This window comes from Marmota monax, unplaced genomic scaffold (genome assembly GCF_021218885.2).
Source record: "Marmota monax isolate L192 unplaced genomic scaffold, Marmota_monax_Labrador192_F-V1.1 WCK01_AAM20220418_F8-fsc00100, whole genome shotgun sequence".
In the NCBI taxonomy this organism is placed as follows: domain Eukaryota; kingdom Metazoa; phylum Chordata; class Mammalia; order Rodentia; family Sciuridae; genus Marmota; species Marmota monax.
In genome coordinates, this window is record NW_026693872.1 from 6,652,373 (window position 1) to 6,677,991 (window position 25,619).

The 25,619-nt window shown below is 39.7% G+C and overlaps 1 protein-coding gene and 1 non-coding gene across 6 annotated transcripts in view; both read right to left on the minus strand.

Moving 5' to 3' along the window:
- The window catches only part of Klhl24 (kelch like family member 24), a 38,406-nt gene extending 23,937 nt beyond the window's left edge, over window positions 1–14,469 (minus strand). The window contains exons 1-3 of one of the 5 annotated variants that reach the window (XM_046462528.2): window positions 14,320–14,467; window positions 7,483–7,544; window positions 1,309–2,289 (exon numbers count right to left, since the gene is read on the minus strand). In XM_046462528.2, coding sequence (XP_046318484.1) covers window positions 1,309–2,228 — 920 coding nt within the window. In that variant the 5' untranslated portion in view covers window positions 2,229–2,289; window positions 7,483–7,544; window positions 14,320–14,467. Of the gene's footprint in view, window positions 1–1,308; window positions 2,290–7,482; window positions 7,545–13,772; window positions 13,843–14,283 lie in introns of those variants that run through there. The other 4 variants (XM_058585103.1, XM_046462529.2, XM_046462530.2 and 1 more) reach the window with 4 other exon arrangements.
- Window positions 14,470–20,106: 5,637 nt separating this feature from the next.
- LOC124105493 (U6 spliceosomal RNA) lies at window positions 20,107–20,213 on the minus strand. The gene has a single exon (XR_006855748.1). It is a non-coding gene; the product is annotated as a U6 spliceosomal RNA (small nuclear RNA).
- Window positions 20,214–25,619: the final 5,406 nt, after the last annotated feature.

Genomic DNA, 25,619 nt, shown 5'->3' on the forward strand with positions numbered 1-25,619 from the left:
AAAATAGAATATTTCATGACATAATGAGTAACAATGGCACTTAAAATGAAAGTTAAAAATGTGGTTTTATATGCTGTAGTAAATTTACAGAAAAAAAAGAGATGCTGGAAAAAATTCCAATTTCACAACAGTGTGCATATACTTAATAATATTGAACTGTACAACTAAAAATAGGTAAGATGATAACTGTTATGCTATTTTTTAGCTACAATTAAAAAACCTGAACATCAATGTTAGCTTTGTCAGAAAAATATTAAAAAACTTCTCTTCTGGAATGCTTCTCAAAATAGGTATTTTCTGCTTATTAATAATAAACTTTAACAGTATTTTTTCTATTAATAAGGCATGAAAATTTATTTTTTCTATATTTTGTCAATCAAAATCAAAAGGTGTTTTACAGAAATAACCTTTTCTAAGAAGACACAAATACAGTGCAATGCTAATAAATTGCATAAGTTCTAAAGCATGATATAATTTCATATCAGAAAAAAGATTAAAAAATTGAGACTGACATTAAATATAGTAACTATGGCATTTATAAAAGGTTGGAGACCTGAATTTTACATCTGTGAATTCACTTTGCATACCAGTTTACTTACTTCACCTCTAAATTCCATGTTCAGTCTTGGAGGACAAAGGTCAGTCTGTGGATGTGCAAATTGTTTTTAATAAGTAGAGGCAGTCTAAGTAAGCAAGCTTATTGTTTCTTCAATTTATTTTTACTGGTACATTATGATTATACGTAACAGCGGACTCATTGTGCCAAATTCATATACCCACATAATTTGTTCACTCTTAAGGGAGCCTACCATTTAGCTACTCTGTATTCAAAAATTCCTTGGAAAGAAAAGTGGAAAGGTTTGAGGTCTTACAAAGGTTAAGAGAAATTAGTAGTAATATGTTGAGACAAGCACAGTGGCAAAGACCCTTTGTAACACTCTCTGATAGCTCAGGACAACATTATCAAAAAAAAATGCATTGTTGTGTGGAGGCTGTAGCTCAGTGGCAGAGCGCTTGCCCAGCATGTGTGAGGCAATGGGTTCGATCTTCAGCACCATATAAAAATAAACAAATAAAATAAAGGCATTCTGCCCATCTACAACTACAAAACAATATTTTAAAAAATGCATTGTTGAATGCAGTCTTCACTAGTCTTCCTTTTCATTATTTACATAATCCAAAATAAATATTCAACTGTACAAAAACTGCATGTAAACTATACAAATAAATGACTACACTGAGTTTGGATTCAGGAGATTTAAAACTATTTTAAAAAATTTTATTATCTATATTTGTAAATCTTCTCACCTGCGTGGCCTAGTCCTTGGGGACATCATTTCATTCCCAAGTATGTGGTACCGTCTTGCTTCATGCAACAACTGGTAACACTCAGGAGAATTCTGGATCAATTGGTCCACCTCGACTGTTTGAACAAAGTAGTTGGGATGCAAAAGAGGGAGTCTCACATGTGTCAGGAGCTCGTGTAACAATGGTCTTCTCAGATCAACAGCACGATAGACCCAACGCATGACTGCTTCAAAAACCATCTCCTCTTTACCAATAACAAGTTCATCACTACAAATATAATCAATAAGTTCATCTTTGTCAAGCTCAAGAAATTCTTCATGCTGGGACACATCCTCAAAAGTCTGTAATGCAAAGGTTTTACATTTTGTGAAGAGTGTTTTGAGTGAATGGGTGTCAGCAAAGCGCTGAATTCCTAAGCAATTACAAGGATCCAGTTGCTCCTCCAAGAACTTGGCACATGCATCACGGAGAACACTAATCTGAAAGAGGCTTGAGGTTTCAAAGAGATATTGAACGTTCTCTGTAGTGATCTTCACCTTTCCAGTATAAACATACTGCAAAAAACATTCCATGGCTTCAGCTAAAATACCATTGATCTCAACCAACATTTCTCGGCTTTCCCTGTGGTCATTACAAAACATAGCTCTGAAGTAGCTGCTACAGGCTGAAAGAACAGCTCTATGGCAAGGAAACTCCTTTCCTTCCACACAGATGATAACATCTGTGAATAAGCGGCTGTCTCGGAACTCATTAAATATCTGGAGTATGTTTTCAGCATGGGATGATCCTGAAGAGAAGTCAAAAAACTCATGACCTGTCAGAGATTTAGGGTCCATTTCAAAAACTTTACGCTTAGTTGCTGGGGAATCACGCACCCCAAGATCCTCTCTGTTTAGTCTGCGTCCCAATATTAGTACCATTGTTACATTAGTTGACTATATAATTGTTGAGAAATGATTGATAGGGGTCTTCTTTATGTGTCTAAAATAAAAAAAGGAAAGAATTTCAATATGTAAAAAATTCAATATTCAAATTACATAATTTCATTTTGATGTAAATATATAAACCACATGATTAATAAATTTCACGTAGGGTATATGAGACTATCTCGTTTTAACAACCATTAATAAAAGAAAAATTTGTATTTACCTAATTAGAACATTAAGGGTAATTTGTAGTCTTGAAGTTCCCCAGCTGAAAAGATACTATGTGTTTTTCAATTATAAGTAACTTTCTGTCTCTCTTTTTATAGTTGGGTTTCATTCTACTGACGGACTACAGAGAAGTCAGAATGATGAAGAATTTGATCCTAATATAAATAGTTATTATCTTAATACAGCATTGCTGGATAAGAATTTTATCTAAATATATCAACAGACTTTAAAAATATATATACTGTCTAACCCACATCTCTAATAATCTCTCTTAAGGAAATAAACAAGATTGTATGGAAAGTCTTATCTATAGATGTTCAATGCCATATTAATAGAAAATACTTAAAACAACTTAACAGCCCTACTATAGATTATAAACCATAGAATATCTTAAAGATGGAACACAGTCTATGTAGTCATTGTAAAGTATATAGGCTACTTATTGACATGGTGAGGTATTAGCCAGATAGTAAATGAAAAAGTAGATCACAAAACATATGCTAATAAAAAATTTATATAGTAGTGCATCTAGGGATAGAAAAGGAGGCATATCTGTCTAAAAATTAAGTGATTTATTTACCTTCTCTATTTTCCTCAAAATTTCCACTATAAATAGGTAGTGCTTTGTTTTAAAAAATTAAAACATTCATGGCCATCCTCCCTTTCGCTAATAAGAAACACCCCACAGATTCCCAAAGATGACTGTGAATAAGTAACCAATGGATTTAGGCGCTTGGCTACAGACATCAGTTCTCTATGATGCTAATTTTAAGGGAGTTCTGCTCCTATTCTCTTTCCACATCTCCAGAAAATGATACATGATTTAAAATGTATTATTAATTGAGTTAATAGTACTGGAAGTAATGCTTATCTAGTTCCATAGCCTCACAATCTTATGCACAACCCCTTTTAAAAGTTCCAACTTCTTGAAATATCTCATCAATCAGAATTTCAGGCCTAAGTATGGTAGCAACAAGAAGGTACCTAAAGGACCTTGTGGGTAATCTAAAAAAATGAGATGCCATCCTATATTCATAAGCTGCAAATAAAACTGAGCTTTGAGAGTTAATAATCTTAATATAAGACTGTATATATTGTATATACTTTTATGTATTAAATGGTACCACATTTGAAAAATTCTTAAGTGGCACAAAGAAGTAAATATGTAGTAACAAAATCAGGAATAACTTGTTCTATTATATATTCTCTTTTTTTCCATGTTATTTATCATCTTTATCCTGTTTTATTCTCTTTCCACATTTCTGTTTTGTTTTTTAATTCATATAGCAAATAAAACCTCTGTGGTTGCATCAAACAGATTTTTAGCTCCTGTTATGCTTTGTATATGAGATGCCTCCCCTGCCAAGCTCCTATTAATGTAGGAATGTTCAGAGGTGAAATGAACAGATTATGAAAGCTATAACCTAATCAGTGGGTTATATCATTTGATGGATTAATAGTTGGAAAGGACTACTGTACTGTGTAGGCAGGTAGAGTGTGGCTAGAGGAAGTAGGTTACTGGGGATGTACCTTTGGGGTTTATATTTTATCCCTAGCATCTTTCCTTCTCTCTGCTTCCTGACTGCCATGAGCTGACCAGCTTTCCTCCGCTGGGTCCTTCGGCTAGGATATTCTGCCTCATCTCAGATCCAAAGTGATGGACTTAGCGGACCACGAACTGAGACCTTTGAAACTATGAGCTAAAGTAAGTTTTTCCTTCTCTAAATTATTCTTGTTAGGTCACAGATTCTAACAGTTAATCAAGTGTAACCTGGTAGATTTCCAAGAACTTCCTGTTTTTGTTTTTTGCCAGAATTCTTAGAGGAGACCAAAGAGCATTATACTTTTCAGTCATTTTAGGACTTTTGAGATACCAGCATCCTGCCTCTGAATCGTAATAATGTGATCCCATATGAAAAGATTATTATTTTACTTTAGTCTTTATCTCATTTGACAGAGAAAATTACCTAAATGAATAAAGATAATCTGATTTTAAAGTATTTTATTATTTGCTTTGTTTGTTTGGTGCTTGGGATTGAACCCAGGGTCTTGTACTCATTCTACCACTGAGCTACACCCCCAACCTTATGATTAAGTTTTAAAATTTATTATCACTGATTACATACAGAGTTCGTATTTGCCTCATTGTAGGTCATCTAACTAGTTGCGTTATGGTTGCCCATGTAAATGTGTGTATGTTCATGTGCACATACATTTATACATGGTTTAAAACTTAAAAATCCATGTACATTCTCTGATAAGCGGAGGCTAACACACAGTTAAGTAGGGGGAAGGAAGAATAGAAGTTCAGTGGATTAGACAAAGGGGAATGATGGGAAGGAAGGAGGGATGGGAATAGGAAAGACAGAATGAATCAGACATACCATTCCTATGTTCATATATGAATATGCCACCAGTGACACTCCACATTATGTACAATCGTAAGAATGGCATCCTAATTAGTATAAGTTATACTCTATGTATGTATAATGTGTAAAAATGTACTCTACTGTCATGAATATCTAAAGAATAAAAATTTTTAAAAATCCATGTACAGTGCATAGAGTCACTTCCAAATTCCAAGTTCCCGTACGGAACTTTTCATCTTAAGCAGGAGAATAAATATAAATTATGGTCTTTAAATTTAAAGTTATCTTCAATGATACTTCTATACACCAAAATCTATCCCCCGTGCCTGAATGTTAATTTTGTTGTTGAAACTTAAGTATGTAATATCACAAGTGATAACTGGGGAACATTTCAATTATGATAAACTGTGGTGACATGGAATATAATTCATATTTCAATCTTAATGCTTTACTAATATATAAGTTCAAATAATGACTGAATACCCACAAGTCAGCTGTCTAAATCAAGAACTTATTCTTTATAATATCTAATTTAAATTCTTATTACATTTCAAGTTTAAGCAATTTGTACAAGCTATTGTGACTGTGACTAGTGCTGCATGATTACTGGTGTTAACAATAATAAAAACTTTTTGACCATTCTTTCTCTATAGTTTTCTTTTTTTATAACTTTCAATGAAATGTGTTTGAAATCAAAACAAATTAGTATATTGTAAGAATTTCCCTTTGGCTAACATGGATAAGTAGGAAAATAATGTGAAATGACATTCTGCTTTGTCTGATGACCTTACTGTATCAAAATTTGGTGACACTATATTGTTATGGTTTAGACTGAGGTGACTCCCAAAAGCTCATGTATGAGATAATGCGAGAAAGTCTAGGGGTAAAATGACTGGGTTATGAACCTTAACTGAATCAGTGCATTAATCCACTTGACTGCATTAACTGGGTGTTAATTGGAGGCAGGCAGGGCATGGCTGGAGGAGGTAGGTCATGGGGGCGTGCCTTTGGTGAGCAAAGCTTTCTGATTCCTTGTTGCCATATTCTGAGCTGTTTTCCTCTGCCACGTCCTTCTGGGCCCACAGCAATAGAGTTGGCCATCTCTAAAACCCTGAGAACCAAATAAACTTTTCTGTCTCTATGTTGTTCTTGCAGGTCATTTGGCCACAGCTGCAAAAAAGCTGACAAAAGCACATATTGAGTGAATTAAGTATTACTATAAGACTGATTAAAACTTTGAGTTAAGGGTCTTTTTACTATTTTCGGTCCCTTATTCTCATAGATGATTCCTTGATTTACTGACTGATAAAAGAGGTCTTATTCTCCAACTGAGAATTCTGTATTAGAACACATAAAATCACCTGATTACAAAGTGGTTAATGGCAATAAGACACTTGTTTACTGCTTTGTATATAAGATAGGCAATCTCATAGACCAGATAGATCCATTTAAGCAACTATGGCCTACTATCTCATGATTTTGGGGGATATTTTTGCTTTCTCTGGACTTCCTAAGAACTCTCCATTAACCAGTCTCCAAAACAACACTAAATAAGAACTCTATTTATGACCGGGTAAAGGATTTGCACAGAAGCATCTTAGAAATGTGGATGTATTTCAAAATGCATCTTTTGGGCTTCCAGGTGTAATTTATTAACCTTTCCACTTTATTCAAATAAAGTACTTAATTTTAACCAGAAATGGTTAAAAAGGAAAACAAAAGTTTAATCATGTATCAAAGTATGTATTAAATATAGATTCCAGGTTTATAAAAAATGAACTCATGGGCTGAGGTTATAGCTCAGTGGTAGAGCACTTGCCTAGCATGTGTGAAGCACTGGATTTGATTCTCAGCACCACATATAAATAAATAAAAATAAAGTTCTATCAACAATTAAAAAAAATTTTAAAAATGAACTCATACTTAATCAAACAAAACAGAAGATTACACAGTGAATTCTTCTAAAAATTTTGCAAATATCAAAGCATAATTATTTCTTACCAGGAAAAAGTAAGCAAGTAATTAGGAATCTCTGGATAAAACAGTAGGAACATATTTGTTCCAAAGAAAAATAATGACTGAAAGTTGTATAGAGATATGTTAGTGAGCACAAGTGTGACCAGACTGTCAAGATACTCACTAGCTGCCAAAGTTACATGACTTATCAGGAAAAGCTAGTATTTCCTTCTTTATTTCCCTCATTTTTTTTTTTTTAGGAGTTTTATTCCTGGAGCTACACTCTTCATTTGAAAAGAATGGCCTTTCTTAAGATTATTCTGGTTAAGGACATTCTAGGATTTATTTTCAGCTGTAGAACTCATGTGACAGACCTACTTTCTGATTGCTAGGTAAATATAAAATTACATGTATTTGGCCTAGGTCCCAGAAAAATGAGTGAAAATAATGTATCTTGGTATCTCCAAGACTGGAGAAAAACGCAGAAGAACTGAGGCTCTCAGGAAAGAACAGAAAGGAGTGGCTAAATATTTAGCAACAGAAATAATTGTGACATGGCATTTCTTTATGATCTAATAGAGAGAACTGCTCCTTGTTACTTTGACTGGCATAAGAAATCCCTGGCTAAAGAAAGGAAAATGGCTTAAATTCTCTAATAACAATGTTTAGATAGTTTATAAATATTACAAATATACCTTTTTAGTATTTGTTTGCAAAGCCCTCAGTCAAAATATTTATGTTGTTTTAATTTCCACACCTAAAATAAATGGAGAACAGATACATATAAATCAAATATTAATTATTTAAGTACAGTTATTAGCATTATATACTAATGTGTTGAAATAGATTTTAGTTTCTAACTGGAAGCTCACTTTTTCATAGAAAATCATAAGAAAAACACTTCCTTAAGCAGATTAATAATTTTATGCTCTTTGATATACAGATTAGTTTTCTTATTTATCAGCTTCCTTACTTGACAATTTTATCCTGCAATAAGATTTCTTGAGTAAAAGATGAATAAACAAACATTCAAGGCAACAGGAAGCTAAATGTAGCAGTGAGATGAAAAACTACATATGCTGTGATAATTGTGCTTTGAATATTTGAGGAATATCTGGAAATTGATGTTCATCTGAGTTTGGTGCCATTAAAAATTATCAGTCTGTCAATATTATCAGACATAAACAGTTTAGCTACTATATATTATGTACTATGAAACCAATGAGAAAAGCTCAAGAATTCATGAAAAAAAAAACCTGTTTTAAAATCCTTAATTAAAATTTTAATATATAATCTGTTTATTAAATAATTGTTTTTGAGATATGTAAATGTGCATTTCTTCTGCTTTGTTGAACCTTACAGACATAATGCCTATAGCAACTGACTAATTCACTGCTTTTATTTATTTATTTATTTATTTTGGTGGAAGGGAAGGTGAGGAATACTTAAAGAGAAAATATCAGAAATTCGAGCTGTGCACAGAATAGCAAGAGTATTTAAATATAAGTGGCCCTGGTTTCAGGCCCAGATTTTTATAAATAGAACTCGTAAATTCTAGACAAGCTCAGGCAAATTCAAAAGTTGACCCTCAAACCAAATATAAACTATCAACTGATTTTTTCTTAAACATATATACACATTTTTTTTTATCCAGTCAGTGTTATCCTGTGTGTTTCCTCATTTTCAGAAGTCTGTCTGACAGGCACCCCTGATAAAGAATATTGTAACTTGGTCAAAACAGGGGCTAAGTAAGTGTTTCCAAGTGGACAATTAGATCCTGAGTCAATCAAAAGATTCAGGTCAATTCCAGAAACATTTATAGATACCCTAGTCTGTGCCTGGCAATGGGATTGCAAATGTTGGATTCAGATCCAATTTAAGACCTTGCAGGGCTGGCTAAGACCAGAATCAAATAAGAACTCCAAGACAGATACTAAAATAGATTCAAATTCTCAGCATTTCTCTAGCAGACAACACAGGTGCAAATTGGAAGAGAGCCTTCTGAAGCATGACTCATCTAGTCTAGAAGGATACCTTATAGAGTAGAAAGGGCAAGGCAATTCACCTGGACATTTTCTGCAGGACTTGTAGGTAATACTGACCTTCTAAGGCCAAGGGCCAGAGTAAGTCAGAGTACAGTCTTAAGGAATATGTAATACCAAAAGTGATCTATCATACTGTTATAATGCAACAAGATTCTTTTTCCTGTAGAATAAAGGAATTCTAAACAAAGAAGTTACTATCAGCCATAAAGATAGTATGGATTAATGAGGGCCTTCTAAAGACTATCAAAAAACATAGGAAACCAACAACATCCTGATTAGCACAGCCCCTACATCTTGTGGTAGTGAATCCACATGCTATGCTCTATACTACTCCATTTTCTTAAATTTAATCACGGATGAAAAACAACACAGCAGCAACAAGAAAGGTTAACTACTGGGCTGGGGTTGTGGCTCAGTGGCAGAGCGTGTGCCTCGCACATGTGAGGCACTGGGTTAGATCCTCAGCACCACATAAAAACAAACAAAATAAAGATTAAAAAAAAAGGATAAATATCAAGAAGAGATTTATCTTTGAAAATATACAGTAATTCAAAAGAAGCCATACTATATAAAACCAAGCAGTTTTTATAAACTTCAGATTTTTTTTCACTCTAGTGTCTCATAACTAATTTAGTTATTTGATGACCACTGTTCTTTCTTTCAATGCTGGGAATTAAACCCAGGGACTCACGTATGGTGACTAACTACTTGCTTTACCATTAAGCTACTTATAGCTCTTGATGACCACTTTTTTTTTGGGGGGGGGGCACAGGGGATTGAACCCATGGGTACTTTTATCATTGAGCTACATTTTGAGACAGGGCTCCACTATGTTGCTGAGGCTGGCCTCAAACTTGCAATCCTCCTGCCTCAGCTTCCTGAGTCACTGGGATTACAGGCATGTATCACAGTTTCTAGCCTGATGACTACTTTTTAAAAATTATAAATATGCTCTGTTAAATTTTCAATTTAAAGTTATTATTCTGGAGAAGTGGTTCCTAAAGCAAGTTTTACAAAATCAATATTTAAAGTCCAGTCTTCAAGAAATTTTCAGTATTTCCAGTTTCTTAATGGAACCACCAAGACCAGATTTAGCCCTTTAAGATACATCTGAAACCAACTAAAATCTTTAGTTTTTTGCTAGATATATAACTAGTGATTATCTTATGTCAACTAGAATCTTAGATAAATAATACACTTTGGTGAGAGAAAAATTTAAAAAGTGTCTGATGGTGAAAAATATAGGAAGCTTAAACAATGATTCTATAATTTAAAAAGAATACTGTCTTCAAAGGCACAAGGAAAAAACTGAATCCCCCCCAAGTGTTTCTCTCCCTTGCCTTAAAACTTTTTTTTTTTTTTTTTGGCATTGGGGAATGAACCTATGGGCTCTGGCTCTTTACCACTGAGTTATTTCTCCAGTCTTTATTAATTTTTTATATATATATATATTTTAATTTTGAGGCAGGATCTCACTGAGTTGCTGAGAGGTCTTGCTAAATTGCTGAGGCTGTCCTCCAACTTGGGATCCTCTTGCCTCACTCTTCAGAGCCACTTGAATTACAGATGTGTGCTACCATGTTCATCTGTCTTAAAACTTGACTAGAGAATACTTCCCAACCCCTAAAAGGAAGGTAAGGGAAAAAAAAAAGAATGTTGAACCATCAGACATTATACCTGCTGGGCCTATTCTTGTTTCTCACTAGATCTGACACAAAAATTTAATGTCATTTGGCTTTATCCTGCTGACATGTAGTATTAAATGCTTTTTTTTTTTTTTAATTTTAAAATTGAAAGAACTACTAGGCATGGTGGCAAACACCTGTAATCTCAGCAATTCAGGAGGCTAAGGCAGTTGGAAGCCAGCCCGGGCAACTTAGCAACACCTTGTTTCAAAATAAAATAAAAGGGGCTAAAGATGTAGTTCAGTGGCAGAACATCCTGGGTTCAATCCCCAGTTACACACACACAAAGTTGAAAAACTATATATATGACATAGTTATGGTTTCTTTAGCAAAACTGTTTTTTGTTGTTTATTAGAATTAAATCTGCAAGGTGCCACCAGAAACTCTGTCACTTGAACAAATTTGAGAAATCTGAGTACGCTAAATGAGTTTTTTTTATGTATAAAAGGCAGCAGAGTCAGACTTGTAAATCAGTGATTTTATTTTTTTCCAGTGTTGGGGATCTAACCCATGGCCTCACAAATGCCAGGCAAATGCTCTAATACTGAGCCACTTCCCCAGCCCCAAACAGTGATTTTTACTTACCTTAGTGGTGACACAAATTATTAAAAGAAATAACTTTTAGAAACTTCGGTAAAGAGCAAAGCCTAGCCATTTTAAAACACAAATTTGAGTATTAAGATGTGCCAAATGCTGAAAGATTATAGCTCTTGGGTGATTTAGGCAGACTCCACTTTAAAAAAATTTAGCTATTGATTTTTCTTCTGTGTCTTGTTTCTTTTTTTCCTCTCACTATCCCTCCATGTCCCTTCCCCCAACCCCCTTTTTTAGCCAGGGTCTGACTCTGCTGCCTAGGCTGCTCTTGATTTCCTAGGCTAAAGTGACTCTCTCACCCCAGCCTGTGTATTAGCTAGGCCTACAAGAATGCACCCTGGCACCTTGCTTATTATGTTTTTCATGACAGAAAGGCTAGGGATTTTAAAACATACAGTTGTTGTATAATGTTTCCTTGTTGTCATAACAGAAGAAAAAAATCATATAGGTTGTATTTTTCATATTTATATTTTACTCACATTTTTCATTGTACAACATACTTAAATAACTATTGAAAAAAAAGAGGTCCTAAATTTCCAGATAAGAGGAAAGTATTTACAAAAACAACTGATATCACTAACGGGATATATTGTAGTGTTTATTTTTCAAAGACTTGACCTTTGAGTTTTCATGAAATGGCAGAAAAACAAGGAAGTTAAAAAAAAAGTAGGGGCTGGGGTTGCTCAGAGGTATCTCGCCTACCATGCGTGAAGCACTGGGTTTGATCCTCAGCACCATATAAAAATAAAATAAAGATACTGTGTTCACCTATGACTAAAAAATAAATATTAAAAAAAAAAAGTATATTGAGCCTGGCTCAGTACTGCAGGCTATATCTCCTGCAATTCCGGAGGCTGAGGCAGGAGGATCAAAAGTTGGAGGCTAGCTCCAATTAGAGACCCTGTCTTAAAATAAAAAGGGCTAGGGATGTAGCTCTATGGTAGAGTGCTTACCTAGCATGGGAGGTCCTGGGTTCAATCTCCAGGAGGGGGTGTGTGTGTGTGTGTGTGTGTGTTGTTAAAATTTTAACAACTTGGACAAAAAACAGGAAAGTTTAAGATAAAGTTGACAACAGCCCTAACTCAGGATACTATTTCTTCTTCCTGTTCAGGTACTAAGTCATAAGGCTTTGTTTAAATAAAAAGGTCTTTATCAAGTGGTGGCTTTAATTTTTAGAAAGGTTAGTTGCATTTGTACTTGTTTAAATATATTAAATGCCTTCCATGCACTACTTATGAGGGAGTTCGGATCACAGCAGCTGCTCATTCCAGTGCAGCCATCTCTACTTGAATTTTTAAAATATGTTAAGAATGTATAACCAATAAGAAGGATTCACATTCAATTCCTGCTTCACCCAGGAGAGCTCCATCTTTTTTCTTTAAAAAATATATTTAAGTCTTGGGTGAACTATTACAGATTTACAGAAAAGAAAATCTGTTAAAACCCAAGTACCCTATTTGCTCAAAAGATTAAGAAAACCACCTTTAATACACTATGGTTAAAACTGGCCTCCCAGATTTTATTATCTTAATTTACAGTTTTCAAACACATCTGCAATTCCCTTCTCAAAACTGAATTAGCTCAAACATTGATGTGAGCTAGAATCCCCGGAAGGAGGAAAATAACTCATCTGAGCAGGGTTATATAAGAATCTTTAATTTTCAGGGACGTATCCTCAAACCATCATTTTTTTAAAGCAATCTTTTAAATCTAACCATTAACGGTCTTAACAGACAATGTGTACATTTTAAATCTAGTTTACAAACCTAATAAAAATCAACCAGCTGGTGGATTTAAAAAGGTCTGTGGCTGTAAATACTAAGATGGTGTTTATGAAGCTGCCAACAAAAGCAATTAATCATTAAAATCCACTTAAATCAACTGTGAACAGTCACTGCCTCAGGGGTAACCGCGAAGCCCCCCAAAACGTGCCCTGTATTTAGCCATCTAAGCCCTGTTTACAGAACAGGCAAGAACAAATTCGCAGGACTTCCTCTGCACCATCTCGGCAGATAAAGCGACAGCAGTTACAGGGTGCTAATTTTCCGGTCCTCGGAGGGCGGGACGCAGCTGCAGTCAGCTGCGTGGCCAGAACCGCCTACAGAAACCGCGAGAAGCCAGCGCCACCGCGGAGGCCCCTGGCGGCCGGCACGGGGGCGCGCGCCGCCCTCACCCCCACCGCCCGGCTCCACAGCGGCCAGGGCGCGCTCCCGCGCGTCCTCCAGATCACCTTCAAGGGGGCGGGAAGAACTGACTAGGGCAGGCCTACCTAGCAACGTGACGATCGCCAACAAAAACTCGAACTCGCCGCCGGGCCCCACCCACAATCGCCGCAGGCGCCAATCCTGGCCGCCTTAAGAGTCTTGGCCCTGGGCATCGAGAACTTGGGGCGGGGACACTGGGAACTAAATTAAGACGCCGAGGCTTGGAGTGGTGGGAAGGTGGGGAGGGGAGGCGGGGACTCCACCCGCGGAACGCCCGCTCCCCCGCCCGCCCGGCTCTCAGGGGACGGCCGGGTTCCCGGTGCGGGCCGGGTCGCGAGCGTGGTAAACAAAGGCTCGCGGGCGGCGGGGGCGGGGGTAACGGTCAGGTGACAGTGCCGAGCACATTTCGCAATCGTTTTAACGGGGCTCCTTTGGCCCGTAGCCCTGGGTACCCCACCTTGATCCCGTCAGTTCTCCCCTATAGGACCAACGGTCCCCCTGCCAAACGGGAAGGCTGGATTTGAGACCGTCGCACTCACTGCTTCCAGAGCTTAAAAAAAAAAAAAAAAAAAAAAGCAACGCCCATTCGAAGCCCATCAGCGACGTGCAGGGCCCGGCCCCCAGCTGCTCAGCCCCGAGGCGGCGGAGTGACCGCACCTGCGACCCAGCCCCGGCTGCCCTCCCCGCCCCCGCAGGCCGCGCGGCAGTTCCGGGCCGGTAGTACCGGGAGGCGGGGGTGCTCTCCCTCAGCGTTGACGCTGTCCAGCCGGGGCTGGAGACCCCCAGGTTCACCTCGGTGGCCCCTCGCCTCAGAAAAGGGCCCTGCAGGCCCAGCCGCAGTTCCTCCGCAGACCCCTAGTCTGGCTCTGAGAGGCCGGCCGCCGCAAGCTTCCCACCCGTGACACCCGCTGGCCAGGACCTCGGCCGCCCCTCCGCCCCGAGGTCCCAAGCTCTGGCCGATTCCTCGCCTTTCGGCCGGTCCCGGAGCTGTCATCCCCGGGTACCTCTCGGCGAAGGCTGGAAGCGGCCAGCAGCGGCGGGCCCTGCGGTCCCTCAGCGGCCGGCGGCGCAACGCACTCTCCAGCGCCGGCGTCTCCGCGAAACACCAGTCTCGGCCGCAGCTCACAACAAAGGAAACATGTGACCGTTGGGGCCAAAACACTGAGCGTCACCGACCCCTGGCCAATCGGATGGGCGTCCCCACCTGGGGAACCCTGGGAGTTGTAGTTCTCCTTCCCTCACAGATGACCCCCGGGGCCACCTGAGTCTCCACCATAAAGCGAGTACTAAGTGCCCAGAGTGGCAAGACGCAGTGCTAGGGCTGCTGACTTGAAACACTTTGTTTTAGATAGAGACCAGTGAAGGAAATGCATCACGTGCAAAGAGCCTTGATGAGAAAACTGCGGCGGCTGTTTATTGCCCTCAAAGCCTTTTCCAGGTCTCAAGGCACAAAGCGAAAAACAAACACCACCACCACCACCCCCACACACCAGGAATTCACAGAACCTTACAGCTTAGAGCTATGAGACTTAAGACCTTTTAATTTAACTCTTTGATATATAATTGGAAAATCTGAGGGACTGAAGGGTAAAGGGACTAAAACCCTGGTCACTAGAAGGCGCAAGAGAAACTACCTTTCTTGGTAAATCTATTAATGCCACTGGTATCAAATCTTAGCCTACTTTTTATTTTGAACGCGCATGCAAGTTGAACAAAGTTGTCCCAAATCTCTATTTTCCAGGGTAGATAGACTCTCTCTGAGAGGCATTATTTTTGTTCTTTTGTTTCTGCAAATCTTTTTTTTTTTTTTAACCTCCTGATTTTGAAACCATTTAACTAGGTTTTGGTTTCTCAAATCAAAATTATAAGTCATCTCTCTAATACACTACATGAATACACTTCATTAATACCTATATTAAATAAGGAGATGTGTTCAATGACCAGAGGTGAAAATAATATGGAAGGTCGGTATTCAGGTCTTTAAGATGTATTTTTAGGTCTTTTTTTGTATCTCTTATTAAAATGATCAAAAATGAAAATGTCTGATATTTGTTGAGTACTTATTTTAGAGAAGGAAAGGTTTTCTTTACTTCCCTAGAGTTCTTGGCTAGGCCTGAAATAAAACTGCTTACCATTCTGGCTTGACCAGTCCCCACAGAGATCTGAGAGGCTGATGTAGTTAAGAATCCTTACCTTGGCTGGCTTTTGTCAGAAGTCCAGGATCTCTTAACCATACCTTCTAGATTGAGCAAAGTGTCTAAAGTGAATGGCATTCCCAGCCCATGATATCTTACATTAAGTGCCAGAAACTGTGGGGCATAAAACTATACATGTCCTCATCCATCATAAGGGGGATTTAGACAGGCCTAAAATAAAAGCTTAACAAGAAAAGAACAACTAACATTTAATCAATTATAACAATCTCTTCCATACCTCCTGGGCTCCACATGCAGTTGTGGGCCTGAGGTCCTCAGACACTGTGGGGAAAATAATGCAAGAGTGATCACTCACAACTCTGAGATAGGAAGGGAGGGAGGGATCCTCAGCAGGCAGGATAGTCCTGGCATATAGGTAGAGGCCTGCTGGTGGGTGGGGCTCCTCAGGCAGCCAGAATATGGGTGACTTCAGCATTGGTGGTGGGCCCTCGGGGTTATACTAACTCCATAAATCAGTGAGCATGGTTGGGCAGTAAACTTTTCCTCAACTGGAACAGATGTAGAGCTGTCAAGTCCAAGGGAAATCTACTGAAACTGAGTGAGATTGTGTTTTCCTTGGTGCAGTGTTTTCAATCCAGGTCTGCCTGGTCATTTGAAGGAGGTAGACAACTGAAGTTGGAGGGAGCCAGAGGTTCTTCAGTCCTATTTCTTCTTTCAGAGATAACAGTATATTGTGCCATAATCTGTCTTCTTGCCAATCCCACGCAGTGGTCCTAGTTTTGCTTTCCATAAAATCCACTACTGCTCTTGAGATCTGAAGGTGGCTAAGCATCCATAGTTCTGCCACCCTGCTCTTATTCCCCTGAAGACAATAGTAGTGTCTTCTCCTTAGACATTTCATGTACTTTCAGACCTCCCTGCCTCCCTTCTTGGCCTCCAGCCCTTGGAGTCTCCCATGTCTGCAATTGTAGCAGAAATGTTGAGCATCCTATAAGGCCCATCCTGGTGCCGCCTCTTCTTTAGAACTTTCTGATTCTCTTTAAGAATCCAGTCTTTAAGAATGTGACCTGAGGTCCTTGCACTTCCTTTGATAAACTTAGTACTTTGAGCTCCTCTTTCACAGCAAATCCTGGTTAAAAAGCATCAGTAAAGGAGATTTTGCTGAAGGCTTTATGAAAAGAGAATTAGACAACATCTCATGCTGCAAAACTCCATAACAATCTGCTTCCTCCCCTCGGATCCTCCTCTTTCCCACCAGACACCCTGGCTCTGGGGCCTTGTCCTATACATGTGTTTGGGTTTCTTCTCTTTCTGAATTTTCTGTCACCTTCCTCTGAGACATCCCTCCTCCCATCTATTTTTCTGTAATTTTCATTTTATACTCATTACCTTTCAAATAAGGGAGTTCTGCTCTTCAGAAGACAATATGATAAATGACAAATTATCTCTGCCCACTCCGCCATCCTGTTTTCCTCCACAGACACATTTAATATCCCAGCAAGTCTGTTACACAATACCCCCTCAGAGTGTGGAGTGATGGGAACAGTAAATACAATGCACTGTTTGCTCATGGCACCTGAGACTCTCCAATCTTGAGAACTCTCCCTTCCCTCCCTTCTTCTTTGGTGAGGTTAGACATGAATCACCTTCAAACCCTTTTGAAGGTCTGGCTCACCTAGACTATTTAGATTACCAGGAAAAATTGATTTGTTTGTTTTTTGCTGTGCTAGGGATTTATCCCAGGGTCTCAATCATGCCAGGCAAGTGCTCTACCACTGAGCTACAGTCCCAGCCCAGGAAAGGTTTAATTTGCCCCTACTCCTACTCCAGATCTGCAAGTCATGGGCCCCACAAAGCCAGGCTGAGTTTGGGATTAGACATTGTAGCATTAGATTTCAATGGGGAAAGATACAGCTGAAAAATTTCCATTTTGAGATATGGGAAAAGAAGGAAATCTTCTGCCACTTAGAAGGTGAGTTTCTTCAAAGCTCCCACAGCTTTTTCCTTCATGGGTGCACTCTGTCACAAGGTATCCATCCTCACAACTGAAGCAAAAGCTAGGCCATTCTATCACATGGGGGTGGGATGGAGTGGGGTGGTGGTAATCCTTGTTTTGTTCCTGAAACTATCCTTCAAGGTTGAAGAAGATGAATGCTGGGTGGTGGGTGCCTTGGTGGCATTAGGATTTTGTTTGTGACCAAACATGCCACACTAAATACAAATAAGGGTGAGTGGTTACCAAAATACCAGCAAGAACAACTTAGAGGAGGAAAAGTTTATTTGGGGCTCATGAATTAAGAGGTCTCTGTCCATCAATAACTGGCTACATTATTTGCTCTGGGCCTAAAGTAAGGCAACATATGAAGGGGGAAGGGCCCAGTAGAAGAAAACTGCTTAGCTCGTGATGAGATCGGAAAGGAGTGAGAGAGAAGAGAGAGACTAGGGGCCACAGGACAGATGCACCTTTCCAGGACATGACCCACCTCCTCTAGCCATGCCTCACCTGCCTACAGTTATCATCCAGCCAGTTCAATTAAAGTAGCATAGACTGATTGGGTTACAGCTCTCACAATCTAATAAGTTCACCTCTAAATATTCCTGCATTAGCAGGAGCTTTAGAGGGACACCTCAAAACAGTAGTCATTACCATGAGCCCTGGGCTCTGACTTCAGGAGACTACGGCACACATACAATCCTTCTCCCATGGTGACCCCAGTCCCAGCTCAAAACATCTGATTTTACCTCCATGTCTTCTTCCTTAATCATTTCCCCTAGTGAGAATCCAAGTGGTCCCTCCAGTCTCAGAATAAGTTGGATTTGGGGGAAAAGATTTTCCATAAATGACTCCTGCTCTGACTGCTCAAGGTACACTGAATTCCCCAAGGGACACCAGCAGCACGTTTTACATGTCTTGCTTGGAAATCCTCTAAACTTCGAACATTTATGAAGAAAGTCTTCTCCTTTTTGTGGCCTCTGGCCGCAATGTTAGGCCAGTCCTAGAAATGACTGCATTTCTGCTCTTGGCTCTGGTTAGCATTATGTCCCACAGATGCTTCAAGTCCATATTGAGTTCCTGCTGCTGGCTCCAGCAGACCGTGATTTAATCTCTAGTTTCTTGCCTCCAAGGCTCACCACCCCATGACATTTAGGAGACATGTACTGACTCCGATTTGATCTGCTGTGGCTGGCACTTCTCTCCTTCCAAATGCCTGCAGTTTCTGAGAGTCTGTTTTGTCCACTTGTCGTCCCTTTGATTGCTTGATGGGCAGCTGTTCCAGGAATTCTGCAGGGAAGGGGCTAGGCCATTCAAGAATATCTATAGCACACTTCCTCTCCTGTTCTTGAAAGACCTTATCTAGTTTCTTAAGAAATCATGTTAAGGATGAAACAACAATCTCCAGCCTGAGAATTCTCAGTTTAGTACCTCTTCTGATGCTATCACAAGAGGCTCTGTTTGGGGCATCCACTTTGAACAATGCAACTTCTCCAAAGCTCTAGTGCAGACCTTAGGGCAGTTTCCACACACTGATGGTTTAAGAATCACTCTAATTTGTGATATGTAAATTAGATTTACATATCAACATTTATTTACAACAAGCCTGAAGAAATGAAGTGATTGAGGAACCTAAAAACCAAAGCCAGCCCTCCGAACACTCAACCAGGGTCCTATACTCTGAAGAGAGATCAGGAATGGGAAAGCAGTCTGCCTCTGCTCTTCAAATGTCCACAAAGGCCACATCACTGAGCTTGAACCATGGTTGCCTGATCAAGGGATGAAGACTTAGTGTTTGAGGAGAGCTGTGTTTCTTTTGGGAATCTTTTGACATTAAAGAACAAACAAACAAAAAGCTATGTGCATGAATGCACTACTCAAATATTTTTTTATTTTTAAAATTTTTGAGGTGGTGCTGGGATTTGAGCCCAGAGCCTTGCACATGCCAGGCAGGTACTCTTACCACTGAGCTATGCCCCAAGCTCCTAAATATTTGTTTGATTTATTTTTATTTTTTCATATTTTTATTGGTGCACTGTAGTTGCACATAATGGTGGAATTTGTTGTTACCTATTCATATATACACACAATATAACAATATAGTTTGGTCAATTTCATTCCCCAGTATTTCCCTTTTCCCTCCTCTTCTCCCTCTCTGGCACCCTTTCCTCTACTCTGCTCATCTTCCTTCCATTTTCATGAGATTCCCCCCATTTTTCCTTTTCCTTTTCCTCTTTAGCTCCCACCTATGAGAGAAAACATAGGGCCCTTGACATTCTGAATTTGGCTTTCCACTTAATATTCTCAAGTTCCATCCATTTTCCTGCAAATGACGTAATTTAATTTTTCTTTATGACTGAATAAAATATTTTCTATATGTCCGTTGATGGACACATCTCGTCTGGTTCCATTGTTTGGCTATTGTGAATTGTGCTGCTACAAACATGGTTCATGTATCTCCAGAGTATGATGACTGTAATTCCTTAGGATAAATACTGAGAAGTAGAATAGCTGGGTCATATGGTAGTTCCTCTGCTAATCTTTTGAAGAGCCTCCATGCTACTTTCCATAGTGGTTGTACTACTTTACAATCCCACCAACAGTGTAAAAGTGTTCCTTTTTTTCCACATCCTCTCCAGCATAAAAATATGGAAAGCTTCATGAGTCTACACGTCATGCTTGTGCAATGACTATTCTAATCTTCTCTGTGTCATTCCTAATTTAGCATATATACTGCCAAAATGAGCACTAAATATTTGTTTTAAGTGTTTTTTAAAAATCATTGCCTGACTCTGTGCTTCCAGCTCCGGAACACTCTGTAAATGGCCTAGAAAAGAGCCAGGCCTCCCAGGTCACCAGTACACAGGGACAGAGCCTCTTGACCCTGCTTGTGACAGCATTGCAAGCACATGCCTGACATACTTTGGAAGGCCTGCCTGGTTCTATTACTGGTACATGGAAGTTTTGCTCCAGCAGCAAATCTCTAAATTTAGATGCTTTTCAGGATGAACTCTAAGTGATCTTTGTCCCCAAGAGTAGTAAAGAATTGGAGGGCACCTTGCTTTTTATCGACTAATTCAAGTGCCAGAGTTGATACTTCATAGCACAAAACTTGTGAAGATTATCATGTTAATGGAAAACAAAACAAATAAGCAGGGAATATACACGATTTCTCCTTCATAGTTTTTGATAAAAATTTACCCTGGGTATAACTCAAGTGAAATAAACACCAACTCAGGGTAAAAATTCTTTTCCTGGAAACTCTATGGGGCTATCTAGATACAATTAGGGACTATCTTTTTTGCTTGTGATGCTGGGGATTGAACCCAGGGTCTTGTGCATGCAAGGCAAGCATTCTACCAACTGAGCTATATCACCAGTCCCCACTTAGGGACTCTCTTAATAAAATGTAGAAATTTAGTTCTAATATAATGTCTCAATGCTTAACTTTGCCATTTTAATCAAAGAAAAGACAATTTCAGAGCATATTAAAAAGAAATTAAAAACTTTAAGGGAATGCTCAATTTATTGAGGAACCATCTCCTATCAAAGTCAGTCCCACTAATTTATCTTTATGCAGAGACAAGAATGTAAGTGTAGATTCAGATTAACTAGGTTCCAATCCTGATCCTGCTACCACTAACAGGGGGATGTTGGGTGGTTTATTTAACTGCTTTGGTGCTCAGCTTCTTTGCCTGAAAATAGAATCTAAGAATACCTTCTTATTATGATTATTAAATGACAACTTATGAAAAGAACATATAATCCTTAATAAGTGGTATTATTCAGTCAAGACGTAATGATATTATTCTGTCTAGATGTAATGACAGTCATTGATATATCCTAGCAAAGGAAGATTTTTTTTTTCTTTTTAAACAGGGAACTTCAAGGAATAATGGGGAAAAAATATACAGAGAAAGAGAGGGGTCCAGGTGAGCTCTGTCATTTAGCTACCCTGGACAAATAACCTAATTCCCTTGGGTCCCAGTTCCTTTATCTCTAAAGGGAGCTCTGGGCCTTGCACCAAGAAGGGTGCTTGGTTAAATTATTTCCAAAGGCCTGTCTAGTTTTGGCATTACTGGATATTTGTTTCATTGTTCTAGTGATGCTGGGGATTGAACCCAGGGCCTTGAGCAGGACATATAAGTACTTCATACTGAGGTACATCACTTGTCCTAATACTGTGTATTTTTTTGGTCGAAGGGACTTCAATGGAAAATTATTTTGGTTCAAGAAGCGCCCAAACCAGGACAAACCTGAGGGGACATAGAATTCTTTGGAAAAAGAATTGTGTTGCCATAAGTGGCTATAAATGATCAGTAATCAGATTTTACTCTGAGAGAGAAAAGTCGACTTTATAGGCTGAGATTTGGGAAGGACACAGCTATTTAGTGAATTCATTTCCTACCCTGAAACTTTATACACCCAACAGTGCTCCCAGTCTTTCACACCATCCCCAAAGGCTTTCCAAGCTGGGTCTCTAGGTGAGCCCTTTTCCTTCATGCAGACTGCATTCCCCAGAGAGAGTTCTGAGCCAGGTTCCTTCCCCCCAGTCCATCCCCTCATGTGCTTAAAGTTTGCCTAGCTCATGGCCCTCTTGGTAGGATGCTTTGTCTCCCCCAGTCCCCCTCCACCACCCGCCCTGATCTTTCTATCTTTAGCTTCCTACTCAGGGACTTTTTGGAGTAGACAGTCACATGCACTGGGTCATTTATGACATTGCTGGCTTAAGTATGTCCCCAGTCATTTTTTCAAGAATTATATATTGATTTAAAGAGAAGAAATTAGTAGTTTTTAAGGTTCCAAATTTCAAAGTATTATACACCAGTTATAGAAATATTTAGAAAGCATAAAGAAGAAATTGTATATTATGTGTGATCTTCTGACCCAAAGATAGCTACTGTTAGCAATACATTTCTCATGCTTTATTTTTTAAATTTTTATTAGTTGTCAATGGATACTTATTTATTTATGTTTCTGAGAATCAAACCCAGCATCTCACACATGCTAGGCAAGTTCTGTATTACTGAGCCACAACCACAGCTCTCATCCTTTATTTTTATATACATGTTTAGATTGTATCTATACCTGCTTCTACATAAGTCTGCGTATTTGAGCTAATACTTCACATCCAAAATGAAGTCATGTGTCAGTACTTACTATGTGGCTTTCTATGTCCTTCTCTCTGATCTGTTTTGATCTGTTTCCTCTTGCCAGTCACAATGACACTAATCTGCAGCTTGGAACTGGATTCCTGTGAAAACCACACTTTTTTTTTGGAACCAGGAATTGAACTTAGGGGTGCTTAACTATTGAGCCACATTCCCAGCCCTTTTTAATTTTTTCATTTGAGACAGAGTCTCCTTAAGTTGCTTAGGGCCTTGATAAGTTGCTAAGATTGGCTTTGAACTTGATCCTCCTGCCTCAGCCTCCGGAGCTGCTGGGATTACAAGTTTAGGCCACCCAACCCGGCCACAATAAAGTCTTTTGCCTTAACTTCCTCTTGCTTCCTCTGACTCCTGAAGCCTGGTGCTTCCCCTTGTGGCCCTGGGTGGCTTCCTGGGGACCAAACTTCCTGAGTAACAAACTGTTCTTTCAGAGGAAGCCGCATCTTCATCTGTCAGCCTCACTTATCTGAGTAGTAACAAAACCTATATTTAAAAACAGGGTGCTAACGTGGACAATGACTGAGATGGTGGTGGGTGAAACATTGTGACAAAGTAAAGGAACATTGGGGATGTAAGATGTAAGTGACAGGATTTAATGATTCATAGCATGGGAGACAGTATGATAATTATGATAATTTATAGCAGTTATAATCTCATAAACAAAAGGCTTTATTGCTTCACAGAGTACTTTTACACATATTATGTAATTTGTTTCTTACACACCTTTAGCTATAATAATCTGATTACAGAATGGTCTAGGCCTTCTGGTGAGTTCATAGAACCAGAAATAAAATTGAAGTGCACCAGATCCAACCTCCTCATTATACAATTGAGGAAATAAAATCCCGTGAGGGTTTTTTTCCTGACCCCATCTCTCTGGCCCTATGAACAGATATTATTCTCTGCTGACTAAGCCCAACCTGATTAGGAGACTTCTCAGAACCTGGCAGGAGGAGGGGCATAGCCCCAGTAGCTGGTGGACTACAGATCAGCAGCTCAGGCTTTCTCCCCCAGTGAAGGTTGGTCAATACTCCTTGGTTACCAGCCAAGGTCCCCCTCTGCCTTGAGCCAGAACTAAGCCAAGACCTCAGGTGGGATCCTTTTACCTCTGCTCACAAGACTATAACAACAGCACCGTGGCCCTCCTGCTGGATAAGTGACTTCACATCTTGGGATCCCAGGCTGGCCTGGCATTGGGGACCCAAGCAAGGGGATCAAAGTTGCCTGGAATTTCAAGGCAGGGGCTTTATTACAACTGTTCCAATTCCATTAGCCAGTTCAGAGTAAAGCTGGCCACAAAACTAGGCATATATAGAAGGCTGAGTTATTGATCTAAGTACCTCAAGGTGCCTGGAAATAAAATTTTCCTTTGAAACTAAGATTAGCATTCACATTTTTACACACAGTAATAATATATGTGAACGCATGACCAATGTGATTCTGTGTTAGAGTCTGTAAACAAGTCAAAAATAACACCTGGCATTTTGCCAGGGGAATGTTAGAGTTCGTAAACAAGTCTGGATGGTACCTGGCAAAATGCCAGAGGGAGTGGTTTGAGAAGTAACAAAAGCAAGCCATTAAGTGTGGAGATTCCATATTGGTTGACTGATGTATCTAGTTTATGCTAATTAGATAAGCTCTGTGGAATGTATAAATACTGCTCCTGTCCTGCAATAAACGGCTCCCACTCCTGCTGTATCAAGTACACAAGTTATTCGTCACCCCCCGGTTACGGACTGCGGCAGATGGTGGCCCGTTACGGGGAGCCCCGGGACACTCGGGGGTAAGTGACGAAAAAAAGCTGCCCGTCCATAGATAGGACGGGAGCAATCTGCTCGTCCCTAGGCAGATAGGGCGAGAGGAAAAATGGCCATTTCGAGAAAATGGAGAAGATTGATACAGTATGTTTGTGTCTTGTTTTGTCTCAGTGTATTGTATTGTCTTTGTGATGAAAATATGGAAGGGGTGAGAAGTAAATTACTAAGGGAAGAAGGCACCCCAGTGGAACCAAGAATAGTTAGGGCATGTGTTGATAAGAGCCCAGGAACTCTAGTCAGAAAGAAAAAGAAAGTTCAGAAGAAGAAGGATTATCAGGAAAAAAGTTGCAGCAAAAGGCTATTACTAAATACTTTTCGTTACCGGAGGGTGCGTGAAGCGGAGAGGCGGCTGCCGAGTGTGCAAGCCGGTCACAGCGCAGCAAGGATTTTCCAAGAGGCGGCGGCGACTGGCCCTTCCCCGCCTCCTGGCCGGGGAGCTGGCTCTTCCACTGCCGCGAGCCCAAATCTAGACCTGACCTGGAGGCACAGTCTCGCAGGCTCTTGCTCCCTGTGCCCAGTAGCAGTTTGAGTCCGGGACACTCCCCAGGGCCATCTGGGGCTGCTCAGGACACTACAGCCGGCAAAAGACGCTACTGGTGTCCCTGATGTTTGGTCATTTTCAATGCCAATAACTAAGCTACAATGGTTCTCCCACACCTGGAAGCTAATGAGTAATGAGCACTATTAAGGCTTATTTCAAATGTAAAAAAACCTTGAGATAATGTACTAAATTGTTCAGAAGGTTGTTTTCTTAGTGGAATGCTACAGGATTTTCTTTAGCATCTTTGCAAGAGTTCCTGCCTTCGTCCCAGTGCCGGTGAGGACGAGGATGGAAAAATTTCCAGTGTTGCTGAAAACCGGATGAAACTTCGGCTGAAAAACGGACGAGACTTCGGATCTGTTGCTGTTTCTGCTGCTACAGCTTAGGCTAGCTGCCTGCAGAACTTACCTGGACTGTGATTTAAGCTAGCTGCCTGCAGAACTTACCTGGACTGTGATTTACCTGGACTGTGAGTTAATCTATTGAGACACTGCTTTACCTGGACTGAGACAACAAACTGTAATCTATAACAAATTGTAACTCGGTATCTTTGCTAACAGTGTCATTGCTGGTATAATTTTTCCAAGGGCTTCTTGCATGGAGCCATCAAGTGGCTTGGTATTGCGGCA